Raw genomic sequence first — 16273 nt, 5'->3', positions numbered from 1 at the left:
GAGGTACATAGATGGCAATTACAAAGGGGTGGGACCAATACCCCTACTCGACAAGATATTTGATCTTGAATACATTGGAATGTGTTGCAAGGACAAATGCTACAAGACACCGCTGGGAACCTATTGGTAGCAGTATGCGTCAGAGGTCAAAGTTTGACCTAATTTTAAACAAAGGGGAACAAAATGGAAGGTTGGCAAGGAAAATGAAGAACCACAAGCAAAAAGGCGACATGGAGTACAGAGCTGGCAAAATTAAGAAAAGGAAGAATTGTTATCAAATTGGGAAGAATAGTTGATTCAAAGGGAAATAGACGAAAAAGAAAGGAGACATGGGGGTAGGGCCAAGTCATCCAAGAGCAAAAAAAGTAAAAGGTATGATTCTTTCTAGAGTATTGAATGTTAAAAGATTGAAAATGAAAAATGGGAAGATATTTTTTATTAGAAATATTAAAAATGACGAAGTGCTAAGGGAATTAAAAAAGGGAGATAATTAAACAAAAGGGAAAAATAAAAGATTGTCAAACAAAAAAATAGAAGCAATGAATAAGAAAAAAGAGATTTTTTTTTAACATTTAATAAAGTGCTTCATTAAGTTAACCCTAACCCTGGAGCACGAAGCCCACCATAAATGAGCCCAATCAAATCACTGTCATTCCAACGAAGCAAGGAAAAGTTTATGGAGAGCAACAAGAAAAGGGAAGTACATGGTAGAGAAGAAACCATACGAATAAAAACAAGAACACTGCATAGGAAGATTGGCCACGAAGTTGCTTCTGTATGCCGTATGAAAGGTAAGAAGGGGTTGTGCAAGGATCAAGTCATTCATCATATGTGACAGCCATATGAAATCACATGCAATTGGAAAGTCTTTAATTTGTATGGAATCGCTGACAATCAAGAAGTCTTTAACCAAAATGGAATTGCAGATAATCAAAGACGATTTTATCCATACATTGCACGGGAAAAGAAGACCTTACGGGCAGAACCATATGAAGAGTTTGGATGAAGAAGCTCGTATAGGGGCAGGAAAGAACAAATCCGTACGAGTCCATGCGGCAATTGAAGAGTCTTGTGTGGTGTACAGAGGAAACAAATTTGTACGAGTCCGTATGGCAATTGGAGAAGCATGTGCGGGTGAAGGGAGCAAATCCATATGAGAAGGAACAACAATTAGAAAAACCCGTACGACAAGAAACAAATCTGTACATAGACCCTAGTCCATACAATGGTGCAAGTTTGTATGGCATACCAGGCGATAGGAAATTGAAATTACGTGCAACACTTCCCAACAGGCTACATGATGGGGTTAAAAAATTGTACATGCGGATAAACAAAAGTGTTAATTGCCACATGTAAAGTTGAACTGCAAGACAGTAAAAATTAGTTTTGGAAACCCTCGAGAAAAGAACCACTGACCACCTGGAGGAAGAGGACAGCCTTTGCATTCACCAACCATGTTGACAGGAAGCAACAACAAAGGAAAGAAGACTCTGCCTCGTGTACAGAAGCATTAATGAGTCACATTGGAAACCATTACATGGAAAGGGTTGGAGCGGTAGTGATTGCCACACATGGTGGTAGGAAACAAAGGATAGCCACTCGGTGAAGACATTTCTTAGACATGCAGAAGTGGACAAAATTATTCAAATGCCAGTATTTAATATACAAGAATTCAAGCTGATATTGAAAGCCATGGTAGTTTGCTACTATTGCCATTTGCACACATCCACAATAAAAATTCAGGGTTGCCAAATCACCATATCTTTTTCGGCATTAGAGTTCACTAAGGTTTTTGGGATACCATCGAAGGGCAAGAGTGTGGCCAAATGCAAAATAACTACCAAGCACAAGAACCTTCTCAATTTGATATGTTTAAGTAATTTATCACTGAAAGAGTTAGATGGTATTTGGAACAATACTAGTAGTTGGGGGGTGAAAAAGAATTTCATGGCAACTACGGAATGGAAGTTCATCCTGGATGTTATCAAGAGCCGCCTCACAGGTGCTAGTAGGGCTTCGGACATTACAGTATGGATTTTGTATTTGATGAACAGGTTGATGAATGACATCATGTATAACTGGGCATTGGTTCTCTCTAAGAGGATTCAGGGATTCTTGAACCTCGAACATAAGGCCTTGTACATGTCCCATCATGCAGTCGACCTCTTTTTGGAGCCTGTGCACACATAGGGTCCAATAGACAAGCGAGGTCATTTCCAATTCCTTCCTCTAGTAGAACCCTCCAAACCACTGATATTCTACTAGATGCATTGAGATACGTTGGCAATTGGTGATGACCAACCTACCAGGAAAAAGAGGCGACATGATGTGGAACAATCCAAGAATGTTGAGACTAACGATAGCAAGGACACATTGGAGGTTTCCTCCTCTGAAGATGAAAGTACAGAGGATGCATTCAAGGTGGTGGTTGTTGTTGTAGATGAAGATGATGTGGAGGTGGTGGAAGACGTCACTACATATTTGAGAGTTCGACCAACAATTTCGACCCCATCAACATAATTGGTAGTTTCTACACCATTGGCAGAAAATACGGCATCGAAGGTACTAGTAGTCGTAGTTACTACCCCCACTCAATCCCATTTCATGGGACCTTGGAAGATTTTCCAACAGTGGAATCACTCCGGAGGATCCACCTGAGTCACCATGAGTGATAATTGAAGAGACAAGGGCTCCTGAGCAAAATAGTGGAGGAGACCATGGGGTGGACGACAACAGAGGGAATCATAGAGTGACAAAAATAGAACCCAACCTGATGCTATAGGGAGGGGAGGGATCATCATCTGGTGAAGACAAGGAGATTGTACTACGCCTAAGCAAGACAAATCCTGGAGACCCCATTGGCACTGTGCAATAGTGCATTAAATAGTTGGAGGGGTGGCAAGTTTTTTGAGTAGAGTAGGAGACATTGCCAGAAATGTTGACATTGGCCATGACCCTTTGTTGGCTTAGGTGGTAGAACATCTCTTGGCATTCATGCAAGGCGGGTGCAACATAGAATTCTTCAAGTGCTTCAAAGCCAAGGGATGGCCGATGTTGAAGACACAAGAGATGGTAGAGGTTTGTACCTCGATGTAGCCAATAGTAGATGACCAACCAAATCTCTTTAGATCATTCAAGGACATGGAGGTTGCCTTCAGGGACTTGTTCCTAAAGCACCGAAAGGTGGCGGTGGTACAAGTGGAGATGGTGGCTGCTCAACAGGAATAGGCCCTTTGAGAAGCAGAGATGGAAAGGCAAGCTCTCGCCGACCACACACAGAAGGCCTGAGAGCAATTAGCCTAGGAGCATTCATGGGTCACTGCATTGGAGAAAATTGTGGTAAAACATACCCAACAGTTGGAGGAGTAGATGAGGACAACTTTGGTAGAGAAGGCTACTCAATTGGAGGCAGAAATGGCTAGTAGAGATGAGCAGCCCCTGTTTGTAAAGAAGTAAGCATGTTGGTGCAAAAGAGGTACAAGCAAATATTTTGGACACCATGTTGTGTGCACTTGTTGAATAATGCACTCAAAGATATTGGCAAGTTCCAATGGATTTAAGATCTCAATAGAAAAGAGCAGAAAGATACAAATGTTCATATGTAACCATCACCACACACAGGACATTTATCGTAAATTTGCCAAGGTGGAACTTCTCAAACTTGTTGATACACGTTTTGCTTCTTACTTCATTCTTCTTGACTTCCTTTATGAAGTCAAAGCAGCCCATGCATGGGCATTGTTGTCATTTTATGACACCCTTGGTCCATCAGTGAGAACCGATCAGAGATATGTTGTATGGACTAGCGCTGCGTTAGTTGATCAAAGAGAAAACAATGGAATCATGAAGTATGAAGTGTTGTCTTGCCGGAATCCCGGAAGTCTGGAACCCCCAGGTTCCCAAGTTCCTAAGTTCTCAACCTCGGAACTCCGGAACCCCCAGGTTCCCAATTTCCTAAGTCCTCAACCCCGGAACTTTGAAATCTCGGAATCCCAACCTTGTGTTTTTGAAGTCTTCCCAACTTCCTTCCGGCTTGCGACACTTCCAGATGGCATGGTCAACACTCAAGGCTCCTAATGCTACAACAACTCTTGCGACTTGTACACCTTTTGTGGAGCTACAGGGGCGCATTTAATGATTTTTGTAGGATTTCAAGAGAAGTACAAGGCCATGCTTATTTGTGGTTACTTATGTCATGCCTGCATGCTCTGACTTTGGAATGTTAGCCAATCCACCTTCTAGAAGTACCTTTCTTCTTGGGATTGCATTTTTAGGGTATGGCCAGGTTGCTTGTATGTACACAATGTCAGGTGCATGCACTTCCTTGCATTCCCTGACTGACATTTCCCTGCACACACAAGGGTCAAGGCTTCTCTCCCTTGACCAATGGTCTCTCCTATGCGGCCAGTTTTCTACATAAGGCTGTTATGCCTCATTGTAAAGGGTTCTCTCCCTGCTAGCTTGAGCTATTCTATGCTCTTTCACTTCTCTTAAAGGCTTGTATTTATCTTGCATTTCTGCAACTGTAAGTTTGGCTATTGGCCTTATAATGAATTGAAATCATCATTCTTGCCTTACTTCAACTTATGTATGTTGTGTATGTGTTCTTACCTTCATTGTAAGTGTATGTTTGTGGCTTTCTTTCACATATATGCTGTGTTAACCTGTTTTTGGGTGTGACTTGTGGGAAACCTTCTCCCCTCTTAACATTCAACAAGTTCTAACCTCCATACGTGCATTAAGGTCATTCATGCAATTGAATTTTGTGCATCTCCTGGGTATTTCAGTTGATTCTTTGTGCCATTTCGGGTGGGGAGAGAGACATCTCTTATCTTGGTGCATCACCTCCTTTCATTTTTAGCATTTCTCTCTTCCCTTTACCTCTACACGTTGTTAGGATAGGTTTAGAAGTAAGATTTGAAGTGTTGAGTTGGTTCAACATCTGCACTTGGATTGAGAAGGAAGCTGGCCTTCTCCAGAGATTCAACCCCCTTGCGCAAGGTCCCACACTTTGGGGTTGTTTCCATGTTTCATAGGGTTGCTGAGTTGATAGCTCAGCAAGGGTGCAAACTTTTGTGATAACGGGCATCTTGTAGACAATATACCTTTGAAGCAAATATACATATGCATGGGCAGCTTGGAGACAATTCTTCTTGATATGTAAATTGTCTCCAAGCTGCAACTTGGAGATAATCTACATCAGATATTGTAGTTGAGGTGAGAGGCATGGTCATTGATGAGCATTTATGGGCTGATGTTAAGCTTGTTACGGACTTTATTAATCCCATATGTGAGGTGATCAGATTTGCAGATTCAGACAAGGCATGTTTATGAAGCCCTTAAACCTAAATGTTATAATATAGAAGTAACCACAAAGAGGGCTCCACATTGGGATAGAGGTAATGAAGGGATTTTGGGTTGCGGTTAAAAAGATTTATGGCCGAGGTGAGGATGCTTCAATTATGATGACTCAATGGTATAAGTTTTCATGTGGGCAAGGTGATTTTGCTTCCGTGGAAGCTATATATGATATGAAAGGAAAGAAAGACCCTATAGAGTGGTGGTGGAACCATGGAGGTGAAACCCTTGAATAGCAATCATTTGCAATACGATTGCTCTCACAAGTAGCTATCTCTTCATCTTGTGAGAGAAATGAGTACTTATGGGTTCATTCATTCACTAAAGAGGAACCAATTAGGATCAAAGAAAGCAGAGAACTTGGTGTACATTCATAGCTCGCTTTGTCTTTTCTCTCATGTAGATCGTAGATACAATGAGGGTTCTTCAACAAAATGAAGTTGCAACCATTGTGGATGAAGTGTTTGAAGCAGATGGACTTACTGATTTACCCCCTATTATTCTACCATTAGAGGAACCTGAATTTAAACGTAATGACTATTTGGAGAGCCTCATAGCTGAGGACTTTGATATGGATAGTCATGGCGAAGAAGAGTAGATGATAGATATAAAATTTCTGCTTTTTGTTTTCAGTTTTTTGTTTGTGTATCAGCTTGCTGCTTATCAAGCTATTTTCAAAATGTAATTACTAATCAGTTTGAAACTTTGACACAATGATTGTATGACATTTTTATTTGACTCATTTCACATTTAGGTACATAAACTTCAAAGTTAATGTTAATTCTTGTTTTGAAAGTTCAATGTCATTATATTCCAGCTTTTCTAAAAATTATTAAATTATATTTTATAAAAAAATTTGGCATCTCCAAGTATCCGCATCTCCTATTTTGAAAAATAAGTCATACCGGTACCCATGCAACCTTGGTTAAAACAAAGAAAATGTGTCTTAACCTCCAGTCAACATCCTCAATAGAAACAAAAATAAATCATGCAGAAGTGAAATACCATTTGTGCATATAGGATGATTATGATAGGCCTACTAGGGGTGGTAAAATAATTCATCCTTCTTTGGTTGCTAATCCCGGTCATTTGGAAGCGGTTAATCTTGTTGTAATTGCAAAAACCCAAATAAAATAGTAGAGGATGAAGAACATGGCCATCTTGATTCATAGAGATGGAAGTTTTGTTATATATAGTTCTATTTGGGTTTCGCAAAATGGATGTGGATTTGCCCAAGTTTGCCTTGCAGTGCACTTGATCAAATCTGGGTGTGATTGGTAGGATCTTGGACAGTCATATAGGGTATCTGAACCATGACCCGGATCTGGGAGTTTTCTTTAACAAACTGATAATAGAGGAATTAATGTAAGGGTTCAAGATTTTGTATATTGTGACTTATCAATTTTTTTTTAACATATTTTTGTAAGGATGCAATCCATGTGATTGCAAGTTCATGCTATCTTGTTGGAGTGACACCTTCCCAAGATCATAATTTGTTGTGTCATTGTTTGAAGAATCAATTGACATGCAACATTTTTAATTATCAATTTATGTTTCAATTTCAAGATCTCTGGTTATTGTTATGTTTGTATTCTCTCATTTTTATTATGATGATTTGCATAGTGTGAAATGTAATAAAATTTATTTTATTCAGATATTAGATTTACATCTTGATCACTTTAGTTTCTTGGATTTTCGAGGGTTTGTCACAAAATCTAAAACCTTAAGGTATTTATGGATTTCAAGTTTCTGCAATCAACAATTTTAGAAAGAAAGGTTTCGGAAGAAACTGTGACATTTTGAACCACATTTTGTGGTCCATCATTAGGATGAATAAGCTACAATTTCTCCAGAAATATTTCTATTATTTTTATTCTTGATTCAAATTTAACAGTACCTGTTACACAAGTTATGTTTGCTTCAAATTTAAGTTATGTTGGGTTCACTTAATTTATGTTTGTTTCAAATTTAATTAGAATAGTTTACTCTAAAATGCACGAGTTACCCTGAATTTTTATTAGAATAAAATTTTAAAGCATTGCATGTTTTTTGAAAAAAATTCACAATTTCTCAGATGCAGTATTTCAATTTGGTTTTAACATTAGTTTATATTTTTTTTGTATTGTTGAAGAAATTAAACCCCTTGATGTTGATAGGTCATTTTTCCTATACAATATGGTTCTGGTAGGGGTGCTGAAAATTCCACATCTAGTATCCATATTCATATCTGTATTCTAGAATTAAGATTTATGCTGTGTTCATCTATAACTCTAAAATGGAAATAGTAAGCTTTGATTTAGCGCATCAGATGTCTCTAACCATTTGTGAATCATATCAATTGTACTTACTATTCTCTTTTAGAAGTCTCGTCCTTGCTACCAAGTTACCAACTTAGCATGATCCACTTATATATACTCTTAAATCCCCTTGTAAAATAGTATTTCCCTTTTGCTACGAGAGATTATGAAATAAGACAATGTAAGTGCAGCCCAAAGTATATTTGGAAGATCATACTGCTTCTATAGGAGTTTTTTCACGGACATGATTTTTAAGCCCTCTACTTTACTTGAGGATTCTTTGTAAAAAACTATCTTTGCTTTGGGTCCCAGAGAATCAGAGGTGTCACTTCTTAGACGTTGCTTTATTGCACATTACATTTCTAAAATGATATGATTGCTGCATTCTGTTTCCCCTTAAATTCTAATGAGCATTAGCTTGAGCAACCAAAATGTAAGTACATTGCTTTGCAAAAACAAATCTATCTACAAACTACTATTGTGTATTGCAGTCCCAAGTCATAACCTCACTCAAATAATGGGCTAGACAAATGGAAATATTTAGAGGATTATATTGCTCTACTTATTTTGTTAATAGTGAAACTATTTTAAAACCTGTGAAAGTACGAAGAAATTTACCATTTGAATTAATTATTCAAGAAAAAGTCAATAGGAAACAAACAGAAGTGCTAAATCATACCTTTCTGAAATAAATTGTGCATATGAGATATCGCCAGGCTTTGGTGGGTTAACCATCAATCCTAGCTGAAAATATCAGGGACATTCAAAATAAAGTTAACAAGAATCTCTAGAGGAGGTTGAAACCATAACAATAGTACTATTTGCTTAATTAATACTCTTCACAACTCAGGTATTATTTAATAAATCTAAGTAAATCAGAGTTGCACAACTTATCAACATGATACTAACATCGAGAAACCATTTTGAGGAAGATGATGCATGCACACTGTAAAAATTTATCAATTAAAATACTAAAGCTTTAAACTCACCAGTACTTGCCCCGGTACATTAGGACTTAATGATATTGATGCCACCTTGTATATCTCATCAACTATCTGTTCAAAAAATACTCAGAATGGAAGTCATAAATGTCACTATAATGCTTAATCCTGAACTTCCATAACAAATAAAAAATTGGACATTATTAAAGTATAATGTGTACAAATAAATATCAAATAGAGACATCAAATATATGCCACAATGGTAGTTAGAACTTAGAATTTCCAATCTTCATTCTGCTGCTTCCAAGGTAAGTGGATCATACGGGGTGAATGCATTAGTCAATTAGCTGGGAAATTTGATTTGACCACAATCTGTGCATACTGTTGTAGAAACATAGAATAAATCCATCCTTTGATTTAGGTGTTTCTCAAGTAGCATCAGGTTTGAAGAATAAAGAGGTAAAGTGGAGGAGATCATTGCTTCCTCTGTTAGCTACGAAAGGAAGTCAAGATCTGATCTGATAATTAAGAATATGTATTTGTTAAATGTTTTCCTTTAAAAAAAAATATTGGGAATGCCTATTTATACTTGAGATGAACAAATGCCTTTAGAACATAGGACCTAGTTTGGAGCAAAATGCATTCCTGAAATTATGCAATACAAAGGATAGCTAGGGAACATCCCTTGCTGTCCGTGTACAAGAATGAGGGTTGGGATAGGATGCAAGGATTCAGGGTAGTGGGGTGCAGAGGGATTGGTGGAGCAGGAATGGACATGTAGCACAGCTAATATTGAAATTTTCCAGTGCAATGACCATAATTTTTGACAAATAGAGAACATATTATGCTAGATGTTTGATCCTCTTTTTAAGAAAATACTGCCATAATTCCACAACTTAGAATATCATCCAAACTTTATGTGCCCTCTACACCTAACAAAGATCAGAACATAGAACACACTAGATATAATCCTCAAACAATCAGAACTCTCAAATGTTGTCAAAGGATATCATCCAAACTTTATGTGCCCTCTACACCTAACAAAGATCAGAACATAGAACACACTAGATATAATCCTCAAACAATCAGACCTTTCAAATGTTGTCTTTAATGTAAATACTGTTCTTGATAGTAAGAGGAAGATAGCAAGCTAGCAATGAAAATATGAAAGAAGAATTAGTAAATTTTCTGACTCAATCTGTTTAATCTGTTGACTTTTTTTGAAGCTTTTCCATCAAAGATCTTATTTTTTTAAAAAAATATCTAGTTGGCCTCAACATCCTGATGCACAATACTTAAAGATGGTATCTCATTTTGTTTTAATTTTTTCAAAATGCATTGAAAAATGTGATATCATTTATTCGAATATTAATTATATTTTAATTAGCTTTATTTAGTTATTTATTAATGGTCATTTATCTTTTTAGCTCTTTTAGTTCGTTAAGTGAAACTATTGCTTCTTTATTAAAGACGCATAGATAGCTTTTTATTATTTAGTTTTTTAAGCTTTTTAGCTTTTTAGTTGTTCACTTAAACGATTTCATCTTTTCATAGAATATTGTCTTGTAAACTCTTTATATACGATTAGGGTTTACTGGAAGAAATTTTTGGTCGTGTTTTTTGTGCTGGGCGAGCAGATTTTTGCAGGGTTCGCGGGTTTCCTGAAGCTGGAAATTTCGAAGTTTTTTTTTTTTCCAAGGTTTTTTGGTGTCGTTTCTCTCTATTCATGCGGATTTTTTTTTTTAGGGCCTTGCGTTTGTGCTTTTGTGACCTTTTTCTGGCCATGAACTGCAAATTTCCGGTGGCGATTTTCGCAGGTTTTGTGTGAAGATTTTGTTGATTTAGAGATCAGATTTAGATAGATAGTAAATCAAACACAAATGCACAAAATTTACCCTAGGAAAACCTTCCTCTCAAAGGTGAAAAACCCAGCAATAATGTTCCTTATTGTATTTATCAATATAATAGATGTCTTTACAATGAATTGGTTTCACTCTTGAAGCTATATATGAATGGCAACAATCCACAATAGAGAATATACGATCTGCTATGAAACTCGGTCTTCCTTAGTTGATTCACCAACTGTTGAAGATGAATATCAATGGATTGTTGAGTAAATTGCTGTAGAATGTATGCACTTTGATTTGTGATAGAAGGAACACGATCTGCTATAGATGGATGAACCACTGCTTGATGAACACACACTGTTTTTTGTGAGGATGATACGGACTAATGAATCGATCACTTGGAGGATTTGAATGATTGAACTATATACCCACACATTTGCTAAACCAAGCAGCACGTCTCATGCAATGAAGTCGGCTTTACATGGAACAACACACCTCTTCACAAGGAGCGAACATAGTCCAATCAACACGTCTTATGTTAAGGTGTTAACACGCTAATAATTAACCCGACTTTAACAAGGGTGGCGGGAATTGCACATAACCAATTATCGATAAATAGGGGCAAATCGATATATATGCATATAAGACAATCCCATGAAATGTCTAAGGCCGAAAGGCCAATTAGACATTTGGATTTGCACAATCGGTTTAGAAGAATATTGACCGACGCTATATCATCAACACTCCCTCTTAGCTAGGGAGGAATTCTTCTCGATGTATGAGTCATGTAGTGACATCCACTATTGCTACTCCCAGAGGCTGGGTCCATCATGGCTACTCCCATGTCCGGAAATGTATGAGAACACAAGTGCTTCATCACGGAGTCACTCAACATGATGTTGTCACTTCAATATGACGTTCACCATGGCTATTCCTAGAGGGCGAATAAGCACAAATGCCAAGTCATGGAGTCTCTCACATGACATCCACCATACCTACTCGTAGAAGGTGGATCAACCATACCGACTCGCAGAGGGTGGAACAAGGGCTTACACCTCAAACTTCTCTCACAGAGAAGAATGCACAACAAGGGCTGATACCTCAAACTTCTCTCACAGAGAAGAATGCACAACAAGGGTTGATACCTCAAACTTCTCTCACAGAGAAGAATGCATAACAAGGGCTGAAACCTCAAATTTCTCTCACAGAGAAGAATGCACTAACAAGGGCTTTCACCTCAAACTTCTCTTGCAGAGAAGAATGCATTATGCAGATCTTCATGATGATGTGACTCCCTCTGAAACAAATATCAACCTTTTGATCTACTCATCCAAGGTTGTATCTGATGAAATGTCAGACTCCCTCTGAATGTTCATTCCTCCTCTTCGAAGAAACATCTTCAACCACCAACTTAGTCTCAAGTTCTTTCTTCCTTGAATGCAATCTCTTATGCTTCTTGGTCCGTCCTAAAAGCATTTCAAGGAGGATTACAAATAGTTCATAGAACTAATCTATCCCGAAGGGAAATACCAATGCTAGAAGCAAACAAAATTCACTATCCCAATGTTATAGTATGAATTAATTACTACATAAAAAAAATCATCAAACATGGAATACTTATCTCTTTATGATGAATCTCAGAACCTTTATCCACTTCCACTATAGGAGGGGTACAAATGGAGCAATCAAGCCGAGTTTTCAACTCTAGCCGATAATCACATCACTATCAATAATAGAGTCATCTTAATCATCTGAAATAGGAATCACATCTGGGGTGGAGACAGTTTGCTTCTCATATGCAATTGCCAACTTCTCGGATGCAATAGCCAACTTCTCATAGCACTCCAACAGACATCTGGCGATGTCAAGATCAACTTCAGCATCTTTGGATCTCTTTACAATACCAATATCATCAAGAGTTATGGATATTGAGCCATGTTGTAGAATTCATTGAAGATTTTCGACAATGACTTCCAGAAACCATTCCTTACATAGAACCATTATGGCACAAGATCCCAACTGATATTCGCAGTACAATGAATAGCTAATCTTTAAGACAACTCCATATGTATAGACAGGCGATGTATGCAATTTATGAAATCTATAATGTTGACAACTAATGATCTGATTTCCTCACTGTAGAACCTATGATTCTTCTATCTAGGGTAGGTCTTTCACTACTGAAGACAAAATCTCAGGCACATTCTGAGAACAAATTTGAGACTTCTCAAATTTCGAATGAATAAAATATAAATCATTCCCATGATAAACTCAATGAGTTGGCCGATAGTCATTCGAGAAGGAATAGCATGTGGATTGACTATAATATCAAGTGTAATGCCCTCAACTGTCCAGGGCATATCCTCCTGAGTATATGTCATGCCTACAGTTCCCTTCTGACCATGTCTACTACTGAACTTATCCCCAATTTTAGATACACGGATAGATATCATTATAATTTTAACAAATGGCAAGCCAACCAGATTAGTTGTCAACAAAACCTTTGATCGAATTCTATTTGAAGGAGGCGCTATTGATACAAAAGGTGAAGGCAAATATCAAGGTGGCGATTCTCATCATTACGACCGTAAATCAATACTGAAGGTTCCAAAAGCATGTAATCAACATGCATGCAGCGTATGACTGAAGAAAAAGATCAACATGTGACAAAGCTCATGCCAAGATCCACCAGTCATGCCCTCTAGAGATGAGAGATTGTCATGGAACGATACTGAGCAAGAAGCATCGCCGCTGTCCTTTGACAATGAATAGACTACCTGAGAGAACAATCAAACACTCCCACTGCTACTGGGTAATATGGGGCAAAGATGCCAATGCAGATAGTTACAAATTAGACAGCTCTAGCCAATACACGGCCAAATAGGTTAAGATAAGCACACAAAAAAATTCATTGCCCTCGATCAAACACATAGACCACTTGACATAAGCGTCGACCTTTCACACAAGTGTCAAACCTTCGTTGCCGATACTTAATATGCTGGTTGGAAGATAATGAAAAGGCTAAACACCAAGTGTCAATCAATCGACTCCATGAATGTACCCAATCTAAACACGAAAGTCACAATGAACCACGGGCCTGCTGATTGATTAAGTCGTGCAATGAGCAGATCCAACACCGTCCACCAATAGTTATTAGAACAAGTACAAAGAATGCTTCGTGCAAGATAAGGGTCCTCTTAGCTGGCTAAATGAACTCAAGAATTTGATGAACAAACTCCCAAATTTGGAAGGAGATTTTGAAAACCTAATCTCTCAATGTTATAGGGATTTCCTCACTACTAGCGGCCAGCATGAATCCCAAACACCAAACATCGAACTTGTGCCAATATTACAGCTCATGCTACCAAGACTATATCCATACAAGAGTGGAGCCATGCTTTGGAGAATACTCATTCTTTAGAAGTTGCGCCACAAAATCCTTATGCCCATCAATGGTGAAAAGTCAAATATTCTAAAAGTTGCGCTAAACTTGTTTCCCTTGCATACAACAGGAAGGATCGATGCAAAGATATAATGCCCACACAAGGCATTTGGATGCAAAAACATTCGATAGCTTGAAGACACGTACAACATTCGCCCAAAATAGATTATCCCAGAATGTAAATACTTTATTCCACTAGAAATATAATTTGAATGGCTACAACTCTTATGTACGCCGATAATTATTGTTCCTTGTTAGAAATAACAACCCAAACACCTCCCTTAAACCCTGCACTCCCATGGCTTCTCTTTTGTTTGCTCTCTGCCGTTACCCAGGGAAGGGAACTTACAAATCTGATCAAATTTCAGAACCGATCTCTGATACCATGTTGATTTAGAGATCAGATTTAGATGGATAGTAGATCAAACACAAATGCATAGAATTTACCTTGGGAAAACCTTCCTCTCGAAGGTGAAAAACCCAACAATAATGTTCCTTATTGTATTTATCAATATAATAGATGTCTTTACAATGAATTGGCTTCACTCTTGAAGCTATATATGAATGGCAACAATCCACAATAGAGAATATATGATCTGCTATGAAACTCGGTCTTCCTTAGTTGATTCACCAACTGCTGAAGATGAATATCAATGGATTGTTGAGTAAACTGTTGTAGAATGTGTGCACTTTGATCTATGATAGAAGGAACACGATCTACTGTAGATGGATGAACCATTGCTTGATGAACATGCACTGTTTTCTATGAGGATGATACAGACTATTGAATCGATCAGTTGGAGGATATGAATGATCGAACTATATACCCACACATTTGCTAAACCAACCAACATGTCTCATGCAATGAAGTCGACTTTACATGGAACAACGCACCTCTTCACAAGGAGCGGACATAGTCCAATCAACACATCTTATGTTAAGGTGTTAACACGCTAATAATTAACCCGACTTTAACAAGGGTGGCGGGAATTGCACATAACCAATTATCGATAAATAGGGGCAAATCGATATATTTGCATATAAGACGATCCCATGAAATGTCTAAGGCCGAAAGGCCAATTAGACATTTGGATTTGCACAATCGGTTTAGAAGAATACTGACCGACGCTATATCATCAACAGATTTCGTGTGAAAGAAATCGTGATGGATTTCTCTTGTTTTTTGGCACCTGTTTTGTGGGTGGCAATTTTGTGGCGTTTTTCGTTTTTAGCGGAATTTTTGCGTCTTTCTGTGCGTTTTTATAAGTCGCGTTTACTTTTTTGCCACGTCTGCACTCTCTGACACGATTTTTCTAGTATTTTTTTTGAGCTCCAAAGTCACGTGTTTTTTGACGTGTTTCTTCGCCGTGATGACCTTTTTCGCGTCGGACATGTGCTCTTTTTGTGGTGGGTTCTGGGTTTACAGATTCAAATTTTTTTTCTACTAAAGGTTTTCCTGCGATTTTTTGATGTTTTGGTGCGTTCAATGTTCTCGACGGGATTTTTCGAGATTTTTCCTATCTAGTGTAGCTGCTTTTTTTGACATCGTGGGTGTTGTCTGCAATGTATTCTTTGGCATGTGTGGTGCGATCTGCTTTTGATGGTGATGTCCATTTTTGGCAGCCAAGAGTCGTGATTGTTTTTTTTAATTTTTTTTCTTAAAATTTTTTATTTTGGTTTTTATTAATTTTGCCCCTTAAAAAAATTATTTTGGGTTTTATTAATTTTCCACAATTTTTTTTTTTTTTTGGGCAAGGCCTCTCGTTCTACAGGTCCCAGGGTTTTCACTATTTGTTCCTGAAAAATTGTCCGATGGGTTTTCTAATTTTTCTCCACAAAAAATCATGGGAGGGTTTTGCTTGATTTTCCCTCAAAATACAAGGGGTGTTGTTTTACCATGTGATGTCTTATGTTTTTCCACATGATGTCTGTTGTTTTACCACATGATGTCTAATGCATAGTAGCATTAATTGTTTGCGGAATTAATCATCAAATCAAAAGTATAAGATTTTTTGAAAAAATCGAGAAAAAGTCGAGAAAAAATTGGATTTACAAAAAAACGTAAAAAATTGAAGAAAAACAATCAATAACTACTTTTTTTTAATATTTAAGGACATTTCCATAGCATACAGATATTGTAAGCAAACAAAAAATAGACTTTAACATGTGAATTGCAAAGTTGCATGGACAAGGATATTGATACAATAGTAGTATCCATACTGATATGGTTATTTTTCAAGACTCTAATATATATATATATATATAGTAGCAAAAATCTTTTGGGAAAAAAATAAATAAATAATATGATTAAAATATAACTATTTAAATAATTTTAAAATAAAATAAAACAATTCAGATTTTGCATAGATGTATATAAGTTTTTATATT

At 37.3% G+C, this 16273-nt stretch overlaps 1 protein-coding gene across 5 annotated transcripts in view; it reads right to left on the bottom strand.

The window, feature by feature from the left end:
- Window positions 1-16273, bottom strand: part of LOC131064747 (glutamate--glyoxylate aminotransferase 2) — a 111215-nt gene that overhangs the window by 7264 nt on the left and 87678 nt on the right. For all 5 annotated transcript variants that reach the window (XM_057999257.2, XM_057999110.2, XM_057999316.2 and 2 more), the window contains 2 exons: window positions 8645-8710; window positions 8335-8399 (listed from right to left, as the gene is read on the bottom strand). In XM_057999257.2, coding sequence (XP_057855240.2) covers window positions 8335-8399; window positions 8645-8710 — 131 coding nt within the window. The remainder of the gene's footprint in view (window positions 1-8334; window positions 8400-8644; window positions 8711-16273) is intronic.

The sequence above is a fragment of the Cryptomeria japonica genome, chromosome 4 (genome assembly GCF_030272615.1).
Source record: "Cryptomeria japonica chromosome 4, Sugi_1.0, whole genome shotgun sequence".
NCBI classification, from domain to species: domain Eukaryota; kingdom Viridiplantae; phylum Streptophyta; class Pinopsida; order Cupressales; family Cupressaceae; genus Cryptomeria; species Cryptomeria japonica.
This window is presented reverse-complemented; position numbering and strand designations above follow the sequence as displayed.